The 14,603-nt window shown below is 51.9% G+C and overlaps 1 protein-coding gene across 1 annotated transcript in view; it reads right to left on the bottom strand.

The window, feature by feature from the left end:
* The window catches only part of Sulf2 (sulfatase 2), an 85,696-nt gene that overhangs the window by 16,266 nt on the left and 54,827 nt on the right, over positions 1 to 14,603 (bottom strand). The window contains exons 4-6 of the mRNA XM_005363130.3: positions 5,702 to 5,853; positions 4,014 to 4,183; positions 2,848 to 2,863 (exon numbers count right to left, since the gene is read on the bottom strand). Coding sequence (XP_005363187.1) covers positions 2,848 to 2,863; positions 4,014 to 4,183; positions 5,702 to 5,853 — 338 coding nt within the window. The remainder of the gene's footprint in view (positions 1 to 2,847; positions 2,864 to 4,013; positions 4,184 to 5,701; positions 5,854 to 14,603) is intronic.

The raw sequence follows: 14,603 nt of genomic DNA, 5'->3' as shown, positions 1-14,603 counted from the left end.
TGTCCTGGAACTAGCTCTTGTAGACCAGGCTGGTCTCGAACTCACAGAGATCCGCCTGCCTCTGCCTCCCGAGTGCTGGGATTAAAGGTGTGCGCTCATTCATCAACTCTTTAAAGAGGCTCTAGTTCAGATCCCTCTGACACCCAGAACTTGGTGCTAAGTGCCCATCCTACACTGCCCAGGGAATTTATTCCTTAGCCCCAGGGGACACAAATGGCTGTCACACCAGCAAGGGAGGACCAGAGATATGTGACCCCTTTGCATTTGACCTTGGTTTGAGAAACCCAAGTTAAAATCAAGTATGTCGCAGCGGTTATGCGTGCAGGGCCCACACTCCCAAGGATGCCCCTAGTAAGTCAACATCTGGGACGTGAGGCACGCCATCCTTTTGATTCTTTGTCACACCTATTCTTCCAGTTTTATGGTTTGATCTCCCTTTAGACTAAGTCAGGACGATCCCAAGTTAAAGACTCGCTTGGGCACAGTAACCCGACCCTCTCTGGGAAACAAGACAAAACAAAACGAAACCACAAATAAACTGTAAAACCCAAAACTAACCCACAGAAAGAGGGCATCACGCCACTGTCCACTGGGTCTCCAAACATGAGTGACTGGTCCCTTGAGACCCTATCCCTAGCTTAGCAAGCTAACAATGTTTGGCTTTATGGCTTAGAGTTGTCTCCTGCTTGACACTGGTTCCTTAGAGAGGAGTTGGGGGGGGGGTGTCTGTGAGAAGACCTTGTCAGAACAGACAATGCTCTCCCTGCACAGACCCTGCCTGGGGACCCCAGCACTCTCTCACACATCCAAGGGTCTTGTACGGAGATGGCACCATGGCAGCTTGCAGCAGTCCAGCAGAGAGGAAGTCGCTACTGTGTGCTGCAGACGAAGCTAGGGCCTCACGGCTCCCTGGCTCCTGCCAGGCTCCTGCCGCTAAATCCTTTCCAGCCCACGCGCTCTTTGATTATGAGAAATGCCCATGTCCCACGCGGCTGGCCCAGGGCATGACCTCCATGTAGAACATTCTTAGAAACAAACCTCCTCACCTCAGGGAGCCAGAGGGGCTACTGGGGCAGCGGCAGAGCCCACTGTCAGCTCGAGTGTGGGGAAGTCACTCCCTGTGATCCAGGCTTAGACTCCAGGATACAATGGCTGTCCCCGACTCCACTAGGAGTCAGGTTGGTATCCGCCCTATCTGGGGGCATGAAGGTGGTGTGGGTGGGAGCCAGCGAGTGACACCCATCACCTTCTCACTTTGGGAGGCTGTATGGAGCCAGAAGTTGGAGAGCTGGGTCCTGAGTGGGACCCGTGCCATGCAGCTGGTCACCTGCACCAGGCTGGGCACCTCAAATATCTGAGGTATATCTGGGTGTCTCTAAAGGACCTTGAGCTGGCCATCCTCTCTCCTTACACTAGGTGATGTACAGAAATGTTACCCCTATATCAGTCAGGGGCACCCTTTATGCAGCAGGCTGTGACCTGTCACCCCAGTCTGTCAGCATTGCCCCTGTCTTCACAGGTGTTGGGAAGGGAGGCTTGGCACCTGGGCTTGCCCTCAGATATCACGTGTTGGAAGATGTGCTGATAGGTGTATATAAACATGTCTGTGCAGGTCTGTGAGCCTATGTACATATATGTCCACCTAGTCGTGTTGTGTGTGTGTGTGTTTGTATTTGTGTATATGTGCCTGTACATATTTGATTGTCTGCATATTTTTTTGGTGTGTACCTGAATGTGTTTACCCGTATTTGTCTATGTGTGAGTTCTTTTGTGTCTGCTGTGTGTGTCTGCATGTGTATGGTGCGTCTATGCGTACTTGTGTGCATGTATCTGTCTATGTCCATGTATGTGTGTGAATATGTATGTGTGCCTGCATGTATGTGCTGTGTGGCCCGCATTCCTGTGTGTCTGTATTTCAGTGTCTGAAAGTGTGTCTGCATGTGTGTCTGCATGTGTGTGGCATGGTGGGGAGAGTGGGGCCGTGGGGCTGGGGGGTGGAGAGGAGTGAACAGGGGCTGGCACTGGCTTGTCACAGACCAAAAAACTGCTCCAGGAGCAGGGATGAGGCAGGCTTGCTGAGCGGGGAAACTCAGAGGCTCTGCCCTCTCTTTTACCATTACAAACATTCTCCTGTAGAGCTGTCTGGGACGGCTGCCTTCCAGGGACAAGAGCCTCTCAGAGCTGCCGTGGTGGAGTGAGGAGTCTCTAGGCAAGCGGCTGAGGGCTGCTTCCCCCTGTCAGATGCTGTCAGGCCATTTCATGTCACTTCAAAGGGTCAGCACAGGAGCAGGCAGTGTCAAACATCACACACCCTGGCTGACAGGCATCGGGCCCAGGATGGAGTGTTCTTGGCCTCCTTCTCTGGGGAAGAGGGCAGAGGGCAGTGGGTGGAGGCGGCTGGGCAGACAGACACATTTGTACAGAGGCTGTACCATGCACTCGGGGTGAGGGTAGCCGGCTGCCCCCTATATGCAATTCACTATCTTCCGTCACCTCCCCCCTGCAGCCCAGTCCCTGCTATCCCCTCTGAGTGCTTCTCACCCTCAGAAAGAAATTAAAGCTGAGCTGGGGGAGGATGGCACATTCTGACCGTGGTGAAAATTAAACGCCCTGGGTATTCAGGGGGAGTCCAAATTGCCCTGTCCTTGCTACCCTAGAATGTCACAGCAAGGGCTGCTGAGTGTCATTGCTGAGCCTGAGGTAGTTTGAAAAGACACAGAGCTTTGGAGAAAGCTGTATTAGCCAGCTGGGCGGAGGACTTGCGGGATGGCTGGATTTGAATCCTGGCTCTGTCCTTTGGCAGCTGGGTGACTTTAGGTAGCTACTGCCCTTTCTGTGCTTGCTCACCTGTAAAAGGGGAACACTAAGTGTGACAGCATCAAAGGTCTTCACACCCCGATGTAGGCTTCTCTAACGGCACAATGATATGTATACCCTGTCCTGGTCAAAAGGATGGAGCTTCCATCTTGACGTCTCTTTCCCTTTCTGCATTGCTTTCTGGAGAGCCTACACAGCAAGAACTAGCCAGCGGGGCCAGGACCTCAGGCACCGACTCAGGTTCCGGCACAGGGTTATGAGGTAATGTGTGCTTGCTGTTTAATGGGGTTAAACTTTGGAGTCATTTGTCATGCGGCAACAGAGAACTGATATGCCAGGGTCACCATGAAGACCAAAGGGCTACCACGGCTAGTAGCTGGCAGAACTGTGGACTGTAGACGCTGTGTTGGCAGCCAGGCTGGATTTAGTCACCTAGGAACTGGGGGCTGTTTTCTTAGGTAGGAACCTCTGAATGTGGGAGATGCCGTCCCACAGGCTGGGGTCCTGGACGGAATAAAGAGAAGGTGAGCCTAGCGCTCGTGTTCATCTGCAGAAGCCTCCTGCTCTGTGTGTCACGCCCTCCCCACCATGTTGTACTGGACCCTCAAACTGGGAACAAAAGCAAATCCTTCCCCAAGTTGCTTCTGTCAAATATTTTGTCACACAAAGGAAGACTGCAGGCTCCGTCCGAGAAGAAAGGGTTTAAATGAAGGATATAAACAGAGGCTCGCGGAGGAAGCCCCGGAGGTGCAGATCCAGCGAGTACGAGGGTGTGTGAGGACCCGGATCCCAGTCCAGAAACCTTCCCCAGAGGGCTGAGCCAGGCGGGCTGGTCTGTGCTCCAGAGCCACAACTGATGAACAGCTGGACTCCCAAGGTCTTTGTGCACCCTATTGACTCAGGCACCTTCCCAGCTCCCATTCCCTGTTCTCGGTTATAATTTACTTTTTTTGAGACAGGGTCTCACATAATCAATCCAGCCTAGCCTCAACTGTCTAAGTAGCCGAGGCTGGCCCTGCACTCTTGGTCATCCTGTTTCTACCTCTCAGGTGCTGGCATGCCAGCCTTTGGGTCTTTAACCAGGAGGGTTCTAGGGAAGGCTTAGCTACATCTCATGCTGTCCTGTTGCTGCTGAACCCTGACCTGCACACTCCTATGTTTACCAGTGATGCTGCCATGTTGGGGCCGAGACTTACATGTGCTGGGACGCATTGGGGAAGAGGCGTGAGTACTGGGGGGCTGAGTCTTCGGGGCCATGGGGAGCTGCATGGCTAATGACCATGAGCACGGGCCTGTGTGGGTACATCTTCTTGGATGTGCGGAAGAAGCTCACGCTGTCGTTGGTGATGAGGTCCGTGAGGTAATCCTGGGGAGGGAGAGACAGGAGGATGGTGAGGACCAGGGGATTTAGACTGTTGTTTATGTGTCCCACACTCAGGTAGGCATCAGGACAGAGCTTTGAACATGCCCTGATTGTAGTGGTATGTTAAGTGTATTTTGATAAATAAATCTTGCCTGAAAACCAGAGGCAAAGTTAAAGCCACTAGAGGCCAGGCAATGGTGACACACACCTTTAATCCCAGGATTTTGGAGACAGAGGCAGATGGGTCTCTGTGAGTTCAAGGCTACCCTGGGCTAGACAAGATCAATGAGAAGCAAACCCAAGGGGGGGGGGCCCAAAACCTTAAACCCAAACCCAAGGAAGCAACACACTTTCAATCCCAGCACTAGAGGAAATATGAAATGAAATATTGAAATGAGAGGAGAGAGGCTTAGTCTGCTTAGTCTGTGGTCTGCCGGCCTTGGTAGAGGTAAGACTTCTCTAGTGGACTGCTTTGTTTTTCTGTTTTCAGGTTGAACCCCAATTTCTGTCTCTGGGTACTTATTCACGCTATACCTGATAACTGCCCTCCTGGAGCCGGTAGCAGGGCAGATAGCAGATAAGCAAATACAGTACATAGAATGCCATTACAGGCAGTGTTCATTGTCTCCTTAACAGAATCTAGGGTCACCTGGGAGACAGACCTGAGCATGTCTGTGAATGGGATTATCTCCATTGCTTTAAACGAGGTGGGAAAACTTGCCCACTGCGGGTGATACCATCTTGAACTGTGCAGTGGGGAGGGGAACTGAGCAGTAGTAGCATGTGGTGACTACTTTTGTCAAGCTTGGTAGCTTGAATGTCACTGGTTCCTGTAAGCTCACAGGGAGTGGCACTGTGTCACTGCAGGAACAGGCTTTGCGGTATCACACGTGATCAAGCCACGCCCAGTGTCTCAGTTCACTTCCTGTTGGCAGCGGATCAAAATGTGGGACTCTCAGCTCCTTCTCCAGTACCATGTCTGCCTGCATGCCGCCATGTCCTCCCATGACGGTAATGGACTGAACCTCTGAACTTCGAGTGACCCCAATTAAATGTTTTTCTTTATGAGAATTGCTGTGCTCATGGTGTCTACACAGCAACAGAAAGGGAACCAAGAAGTGAGGGTGGTGGAGGGAAACAGTAGGAGAAGCGGGGGAGTACGGCAGGAGGGACTGGTACCTCACGACAGACAGAAAGGACAGTGTTAAACACAACTGAATATTTGGGGTCAGCCAAGAACCGGCTTGCGTTCACTAACACGTAATTGTAGACAGTGGGCATGGTAACAATCCCTACTTAGAAATGAAGGCACAGGGAAGGGAGTCCTTCAGTGTTTCAGGAATGTTAGAGCTTGGTCTCCAGAAACCGGGCTGAAACAGTGAGGGGCGCCTCTTGGAGGAGGTGGCATTTGAGCTGACTCCAGGACTAGAGAGATGGAAAACCTGCGCGCCAACCCCAGGAGGGGGCTGAGAGCAGGGGCTCTCCGGCTGGCTCTGGAGTGGGCACCGTGGGAGAGCTTACCGTGGAGTAGTCGGAGCCATGCTTCTCCTTCACCCCGTTCCTGCAGAGTGTGTAGTTATAAAACCTGGAGTTCTTAAGCAGTCCGACCCACTCCTTCCAGCCCGGCGGCACGTAGGAGCCGTTGTACTCATTGAGGTATTTCCCAAAGAAAGCTGGAAGGGAACAGGGAACAGGGCGCATGAGAGAGCAGTAGACTTGGCCCTGGCATCACTCGGTGAGCTTGACCAAGCTGAGTGTTCACAGCCAGAGACCAATACACAGCCTCTCGTCCTCGGCAAGAGGGGAGCCCAGGGCTCCTTCTCTGCGGCATTCACATGTACAAGGTGAAATGTACAGCAGGATTAGAGGGAAGCATCAAGGCATTTTGAAATATGGCCATAGACACACTAAAATAATTTACAGTAGATAATATGTTCTTTAAAAATTAAGGGATCAAAAGCAGGGGGTAGGGCTGGAGGGATGGCCCAGGGGTTAGGAGTGTGCACTGCTTTCCCAGAGGGTCCCAGCACTGGTGACTTACAATTGCCTGTGACTCTAACTATATACACACACACACTTAAACACACTTAAAATAATTTTTAAGTAAAAATAATTAAAAAATAAAAATATATCAAAAGCAAAAACTTGCTGAAGAGTTGATAATTTCTTTTTTTTAAATATTTATTTATTTATTATGTATACAATATTCTGTCTGTGTGTATGTCTGCAGGCCAGAAGAGGGCACCAGACCTCATTACAGTTGGTTGTGAGCCACCATGTGGTTGCTGGGAATTGAACTCAGGACCTTTGGAAGAACAGGCAATGCTCTTAACCACTGAGCCATCTCTCCAGCCCAAGAGTTGATAATTTCAAAGTGGTGGTGAGTGCAGATATTTAATCGTGTGCTATCTGCAAGAACTATAGCAGGGCCTTAAACACCAGTGGTCCATCAGTCCGTCTGTCCCTCCCCGCTCCATCCCCCCACCTTCTTTTTTCTTCTCACTCAATAAGGTCTAATACTGTGGCCCAAGCTATCCTGGAACTTTGTAGACCAGACCAGCTTCAAACTCATGGCAGTCCTCCTGCCTCAGCCTCTTGAGGACCGGGATTAGAGCTATGAACCACCACATCCTGTTTAAAATGTCCGTGATGTCCTATGGATGACAAAGTCCCGGATTCTGGCTCGTGTTCTGTGAGCACAGCAGAAGCGAGCAGGTTGTTCCCGCTGTGGGTCAGTGAGAAGTAAGAGTGTCCTCGTCACCTCTCGTGGAGGTTTGGATGAGAATGGCTGCGACAGGCTCGTCTCTCAGTGAACGGTTTGCAAAGATTAGGAGTGTCCTTGTTGGAAGAGGTGCGCCCTGGTTAGAGGAGGTGTGTCCTCGGAAGTGGGCTTTGAGGTTTCAGAAGCCCATGCTAGGCTGTCTTACCCCCTATGCCTGCTGCCTGTTAACCAGAACTCTCAGCTACTTCTCCAGCACCATGCCTGTTGCCATGCTCCCCACCATGATAATGGACTAACCTCTGAAACTGTAAGCAAGCCCCTAAATCGATGTTTTCTCTTATAACAGTTGCCTTGGTCATGGTGTCTCTTCACAGCAATAGAACAGCGGCTAACACACCCTCTTGTCCAGGCCTACGGATGCTCTGGAACCTGTCTTAAACAGTCCCAGGAGAGTTGATAGTATCCCAAGGGTTGGTGGGAATGGGGACCAACTGGGGTTCTTGCAGACAGCTGGGGTGTGCCGACTGGCCCAACACTTTGGAATCTCTTTGGCACTGACTGTTCAACTTGAACATGGGCCCCGACCCAGCAATTTGGAACATGACTGTTTACCCACAGAAAAGCATCCACACGGTCATCAAGAGTCACCCAGGACATGTTGAAAACAGCACACTCAGAAGGCAAACAGAAATAAGTAAGAACTTCACCGGGGCGGTAGTCCCACTGTCCCACTTTGTTTCTTGCAGACACAGAGGCCGCACTGGTGACCTTTGCGGAGCGGCCATCTGGTCACTGTGTCCATCTGTGTCACACCAGTCAACAACAATGCCCGCTGTTAACAAAAGCACCCCAATCTGTACCTGATCAGAAGGGGAGACGTGAAGCTTCTCCCTGGGGATGAGGGGACAGACTCAGAGGTTGTGCACAGAGGTAATACACTAGTCCTCTTTTTTCAGATAGGGACACTGAGGTCCTTAGTCACTCCACCAAGATGGAGGCCAGCACAGGACCTTGACTGTCTGAGGTAGGAAGGTAGGAGAACTCAAGGGCACACTGATCGGAGATGTGCCCTGACCAGAGAGTGCCCAGTGGGTACTGGTGCAATATTCAAGATGACCTCTGTAGGACAGGAGGAGCTAGGCTCCTGTGGGTCCAGAGGACAGTGTTGGGCCCCTCTATGTTGGGCCTTTGAGAACACAGCTGCGGCAGCCTGCTGCCTCAGGGGATAGGCGCTGCGAAGGAGGGGGATCCCTGGAGACCTGGTAGGTGGCCAGTGGAGGGAATTATCTCCTTGGAGTTTGGGTCACTGGATTCCAGAGTCCCTCAGGCACAGGACAAAGGAGACACAGGAGACAAAGAGGTCTGCTGAGGACTCCTCAGCAGTGCAGGGAGAGAGCTGGCTGCTCCCGAGAGATGCAGAGGAAATACAGCTTGCGAGGATCTAGGAGTGAGGCTCCAGAGAGCAGTGAAAACAGGAAGGTGGATCCTTCCGTGGGGAGACGGAACCTGGCTGGTGGTGGTGGGGGCAGGAGGCGGCTGTGCCTTTGGAGTCCCAGGAGCTTCGGTTTTTATTATGAGATGTGATTACGCCGCGGGTGCCTCACAAAACAGTGAATGAGTGTTCCTGGCTGGGGGACCAGAGTGACAGAATACTGGGAGGCAGGCAGAGAAGCCAATCTTTCTTTTCCTACAGAGCTCAACAAGGTCACTGCCAGGATGGCCTAAGGCCAGGTCAGGATGCCCTGCGGTACTCTGTTCCCCAAGTGGGCCTTCCATCTAGGCTGCTTTTGTCCTAGCAGTTCAGAGGGTGGTACGTCTAGTGTTATAACAGATGACTCTAGGGGATGCTAGATGGATACCCCTCCTCCAACGCCTAGGGCAGCCTCCTGGTCGTGAAGAACCTTCCAGAACAAACTGTCAGTGGGGTTGAAGAGGAGAAAGTGTGACCTTATTTAAAAAGGTTACTATCACCCAGCCCTGGAGCATCTCTGGGTTCTGGAACCACACTCAGAGCTAAAAAGGCCCTAGGAGATCAGGAATGCCTCAGGCCAGATCTAATCAGCCTGCTCAGTGACTCTGCCTTCACCCGCTCTATGCCATGACACGCCTGCCTCTTCATTCCCCATTGCCCCTCCTACTTGAGAGCCCACATATGTCAGGGCCAGCAGGTCCACCCATAGGCTAAACCACCTCTGTGGCAGTTAACCTTTGTAGAACACAGGGACCGAAGACAACAGCAAAAGGATGTGGCTGTGTCCTAGTAAACCTTTATAAGAACAGACGGAGGGCTGGATATACTCCGTGGGCCACAGTTTGCTGACCACAAGCTCAGACAACCAGTGGGTTTGAATGGACCAACTGGGAACTCAGAAGTCCAACCCTTTTCTGGCTTATCCAGAGATAGAGATAGTGATGGGGGGTGAGGGAGATGGGTGGGTGCTGTTTTAAGAAAGAATTTTTAGAGAATGTGCATGGTGCTGGAGGTATTTCAGCTGGAGCTAGCTTCGAACAAGGCTCAGATGCCCAAATGCCATCAGGAAGAAGCCTTTCCACGTTGCCTTTACCAGACCCAGGTTGGCGCCCTCCACTGCTACCGTTCTTTCTGTACTGGCTCAGAACTTCAACAAGAAGACTCCCCCACCTCCAGTCCTGAAATACAGGGCTGTGCAGTGAGGTGCTAGGTAGTGAGACCACGCTCCTATTCCAGAGGACCCAGGTTTGGTGATTGGCACCCAAGCTTACAACTACATGTAACTTCAGCGCCAGGAGATCTGGCGCCCTCTTCTGGTCATGGTGGGCAATTGCACACTTGTGGCATACACTCACACAAACACATTATATATGTGAATACAATTTAAAAACATATTATGGTTAAAAATAAAATTAAGACGGAAAAAGTATATATGTACATGGATAGGAAAATGTCCTTTGGAAGCCACTGGAGCGCAAAGGGTGAAAAAAAAAAGAGCCAGTTATCAATCAAAACCACAATGACATCAAATGGAATTGGTGAGTTTGGGGTAACAGTCCCAGGGCATGTATGGCTTCAGATCCATTCAACAACCCCTGTCATATTCGTATAGAGCTGGTTGGTCACCAACTGCAGTTCCTGAGGAGGCGTTACGAACTGAGTCTAAAATGTGCCCCCACAGGCTTATGTGTTTGAACACTTGATCCCCAGCAGGTGGCGCTGTTTTGGAAGGTTGTGTCACCATGGGGACATGCAGCCTCACTAGGCATGTGGACCATTGGGAGAAGGCTTGACAGGGATATCCACTGGTAGTGTGGCAGGCTGAAAGACACTGTGCCAGGCAGGAAGAACAGCAAGGCGCAAAGAAAGTGTGACAGAAGCAACCCTGGCACATTTGAAGGACCCAAGGAAGACAGAGGGGGAGGCGGAGGTGATGTCACAGGGAAAGGGGCTAGATCTTGCTGGCTCCTGGAAGCTACAATGAGCAGCAAAGTGGTCAGAGCCTCATGGAATCCATACCTGCCAGATGTTGTATTTCATGTTTACATGAAAATGCCATGCCCCCAAAAGAACTCAGGACCATAACTTGCCCAGGAAGTACAAAACAGGTCCTCTCTGTGCTGATGAGTGAGAACAGAGGAAGGTGGTTGAATCCCACAGCAACACTGGGTTCCCTCCCAGCTCTCCTGGGTACCAGGCTGGGGATCCCCAGAGATCAAGGCCAAGGTCTTTGTGATGCTGATGTGCTCCAAATGTGCACAACTCCAGTGCTTGGCCTGCCTAGCGGGATCAGGGAGCGGTGTGCTTCCCTGCCTGTCCTCCGTGCCAGAAATATCACAGTTCCTGTCTTCTCCTCTCGTCCTTTCTTCTTTCTAGCCCGGGACCCTCGTGAAACCCAGAAAGACCTTATTATCCAGGCTCAACGAAGCCCCAGAAATCAGGGCTTCAGTCAGAGGCTTTTAGTGCCAAATTAGATTTTGCTCTCATTTGATTAGATTTCCCCAGGGCAGTTTTTAAAATGGTTATTCCGGCACGAGTAGAGGTGGGAGAAGCAGATTAGCGTGGGCCGGGGGCTGGGAGTTGCAGCTGAGAGAGAGAAAGAGAGAGAGAGAGAGAGAGCTGGAATGAGAGCCAAGATGAGGCGCGCAGCCCAGATCGTAGCTAGAGCTGGAAAACTTGCTCTCTCAGAGTGGTGGTGGCTGAGATGGTAAGTGAGGGAGGGGCTGGGACTGGGGCAGAGCAATCTGGAAGCAGACTAAGACTATGGCAGGTCAAGAAAGGCCAGAGACAATGTGCAAGCCAGTGCCTGTCCCCAGGAAGCAGGGCTGGACGGCCATCCTCTGAAAGGGTGTGTCACAGGCTGGCCCTGCGAGTCAGGTCCAGGTCCTCCACCTAGAGTGGAGAAGTGCGTGCCCTGTCCTGACTGTGCCTCTAATTCCTGGCTCTGGAGCCGGCGCACAAGCTTCAGCTGGCGTTATTAATGTACAAACGGCCTCTCCTACACGGTACAGCCTGTCACCACAATGCATAAACGAATCGTGGGAAGGATAAACTGCCGCCAGGACATCGGGATCAAGGGTCAAATGTGTCCCTTCTTGCATGGTCTGCAGAGAACACTTTGCCACACAAGCTATTCAGTTCCTGAGTGGACTGTAGGGTTAGCAGCGGTGCTGTTCCCCACACCCAGTGACAGGGCAGACACACGTTTTATAAAGTAGATAGTCACCAGAGGGAACTCGGTGACGAAGTACTCTGGAGAGACAAGGCAGGTGCGGGAAACACACAGGCTGTGCCACTCTTCCTAGAGACACCACTGGCGGCTGGAGGAACTGAGCTGAAGGGAGCCCTAAATGACACCAAGGAGAAAAGTGGACGTGGCAAAAATAATGACCATACACGATACAGGGAACACAGGGGCCACTTACAGATTGTAGGGGTCGCTGTGCAAGCGTTACACCTCTTCCTGAAGGAGCGACATTATCTAACCCCAAACAGGACAGGTAAGATGTCGCTGGGAAGAGCACTTGCCACCACGTCAGACAACCTGAGTTCAGTCTCTGGGACCCACGTGGTAGGTGAGAAGAGACTCCTGAAAACTGTCCTCTGACCTCTGCGCGCATGTGTATGCACGCACGCACGCACACGCACGCACACACACAAGAATGTTAAGAAAACCAAAACCGACTTCAAACCCATCACTTCCCAAATCCTCACGTGAAAGGAACTCATACAGAAATCCCACAGCACTGAAGGCAGCGTGCCCTCGGCAAATTTCTTATTCTCTCTTTATTTCCTGAAATAGGGTCTTGCTACGTAGCTTGGGCTGGCTTAGAACACTTGATCCTCCTGCTCAGCCTCCTGAGTGCTGGGATTAGCGGTCTGGGCCACTGTGCCTGGCTCTTTCATTCTCTAGCTACCTCAGCTTCTCCATCTATAATGGAGATAACAGTGGTTCCAGGGTCCCTGTGGATATGAGACACAGCTCTTCCAGACCACAGACCCACACACAGAGTCCAGGGCACTTCAGCCGGTCCCCAGGTTCCTTATACCAAGCAATATGACGTAACGCTCCGTGGCTAGACATACTCTCTAGTCTGGCCTACAATGACAAGAAGACAATTCTAGGCATGCCCAGCACAGACAGACACACTTGTTCCCAACACTTCCGATCCTTGGTGGTTGAACGCACAGAGGTAGAACCTGCAGAAATGGCGGCAGGGGTAGGGGAGGGGTGAGGAGGGAACCTGACTGTTCGACTGTTCATGGATATTGCTTAAAAGCCACAAGATACAACATCTTCATCACAGCCACGTCTGGTCCGCATCCCACCAGCGGCGTCTTGCCTGTTAGTACCTGGTCTAATTGATGCCAGATGTGCGACGTCACGTGCACACTCACCTTCCTCTATGAGGGACCAACCCCACGTCCTTCCCTGCTCTGCCCTGTCCTACCCTGCCCAGAGCTTACATTTGGAGCAGGCAGCTCAGCTGGCAAACGCCTCCCCTCCTGGCTGTCTCGCTCCACTTGTCTGAGTTAAGGGCTGCTGGGGAGCCATTCACCGACTGATGGGAGGCACAAGCCCTTCTGTTACCTCTCCCAGCCCTGAAACAAACTCAAATTGCCTCATAACAATGCATTCGTGGTCTGCAAACGCTGTGTCTTGCAGCGACCAGGGATAGAGATGAGCTGGCTGGAAGCCTGGGACTGGAGGGCACAAGGAGCCATGGCTGTGGGCGTGAGGTAACGGAGGAGACAAACGGGACTCTCAGGGGACACACTTTGTTGTTGTGTGTGGCGTATGGATGTATGTGCACATGTATGTAGGGGTGTGTGTGCTTGTGGAGGCCAGGGACTGACATGGCATTTATTTCCCTATTTCTCTTCTTATCCTTTGAGATAGGGTTTTCAGTAGATTGGCTCACTGTGTTCACCAACTGGTCAGCACGGCTGGCCACCATGCTCTCAGGATCCTCCTGTCTTTGCTTCCCAGGGCTAGGATAACCAGTGTGTGCTACACTACCTCTCTTTTTTGGTGGGTGCTGGGGATTCGAACCTGGGTCCCCATGCTCAGCTAGCAAGCAATTTTCCTTTTTGAGCATTTCCCCAGCCTAGGACACACAGGTGTGTGTGTGTGTGTGTGTGTGTGTGTGAGAGAGAGAGAGAGAGACAGAGAGACAGAGAGACAGAGAGACAGAGAGAGACACCTCCTGGCACCTGCTCCCCTTTTACCCGTGGCACAGGAGGCGCTGTGACAGAATGGGTACGTACAATCCTGTAGGGTGACTGCATCTGTACCTTGGACCCGCCCTGCCAGCTCCTTGCAGACTGCCACGCAGAGGGCATCGTCCATCTGTTTGGTTTGGCAGCAATGGCTGAGCACTAAGGTCCATGGCTGCGCAGGAGGCCGACACCTGTGAAAGGTGAGATGGGCCTGATACATCCCGTGGCCTGCTGCAGGGCCGACTGGAGGACTTGCTCAGCCTGCAGCATAGACCCTTTCTCCTTCCCTGGTCCCCAACCATCTGGGGTGAGCTGTCAACAGGGCTGTTTCAAGGACAGCAGCAATTTTGGCACAGGCTGATCCTACACCACCTCCACCCACACTGAACATCCAAAAGAACTGATAAATAACCACTAAGGAGCCGACCCACCGAATCACACTATGCATGGCTGACATTTCATTAAATACTTATTTTTGTGTGGCAGTTCCCTTCCGTATGGTGAAGCCAACACACACCCACATTCACACACGGTTTCTCCTTCCTTCCCTTCCTTCTATAACCTTGGAAGAGCCACAGCCACCAACTTTAGTGCCACAGTTATCAAGGTTTCTATCATCAGTCAACACGTCGTGTGCCCCAGGGACACGTATGTGCCTAAGGCTGGGACGTCAGACTTACTGTGGCTCACACCTTGAGGTCAGAGACCTAAAGACAGGAAAGGGTGTTAGGTCCTAAGAAGCCACCAGGAGACCAGAGTTCAAGAGGATCTGTACTCAAGTCCCCAGAGCCTGCCAGGGGCTCTTCCAACCCTATGTCCAGAACTCATGAAGCGGGTGAGCACGCCCAACAAGAAAGGGTTAGGGACTAGAGATCTATCTCACAGCAGAGTGCTTGTCTCAAATGCATACAAGACCCTTAATAAGGAGGGAGGGAAAGAGGAATGAAGGACAGGGAGAGAGAGAGAGAGAGAGAGAGAGAGAGAGAGAGAGAGAGAGAGAGAGAGAGAGG

This window comes from Microtus ochrogaster, linkage group LG8 (genome assembly GCF_000317375.1).
Source record: "Microtus ochrogaster isolate Prairie Vole_2 linkage group LG8, MicOch1.0, whole genome shotgun sequence".
NCBI classification, from domain to species: Eukaryota; Metazoa; Chordata; class Mammalia; order Rodentia; family Cricetidae; genus Microtus; species Microtus ochrogaster.
The sequence above is the reverse complement of the archived record's forward strand: the minus strand, read 5'-3'. Positions and strand labels throughout refer to the sequence as shown.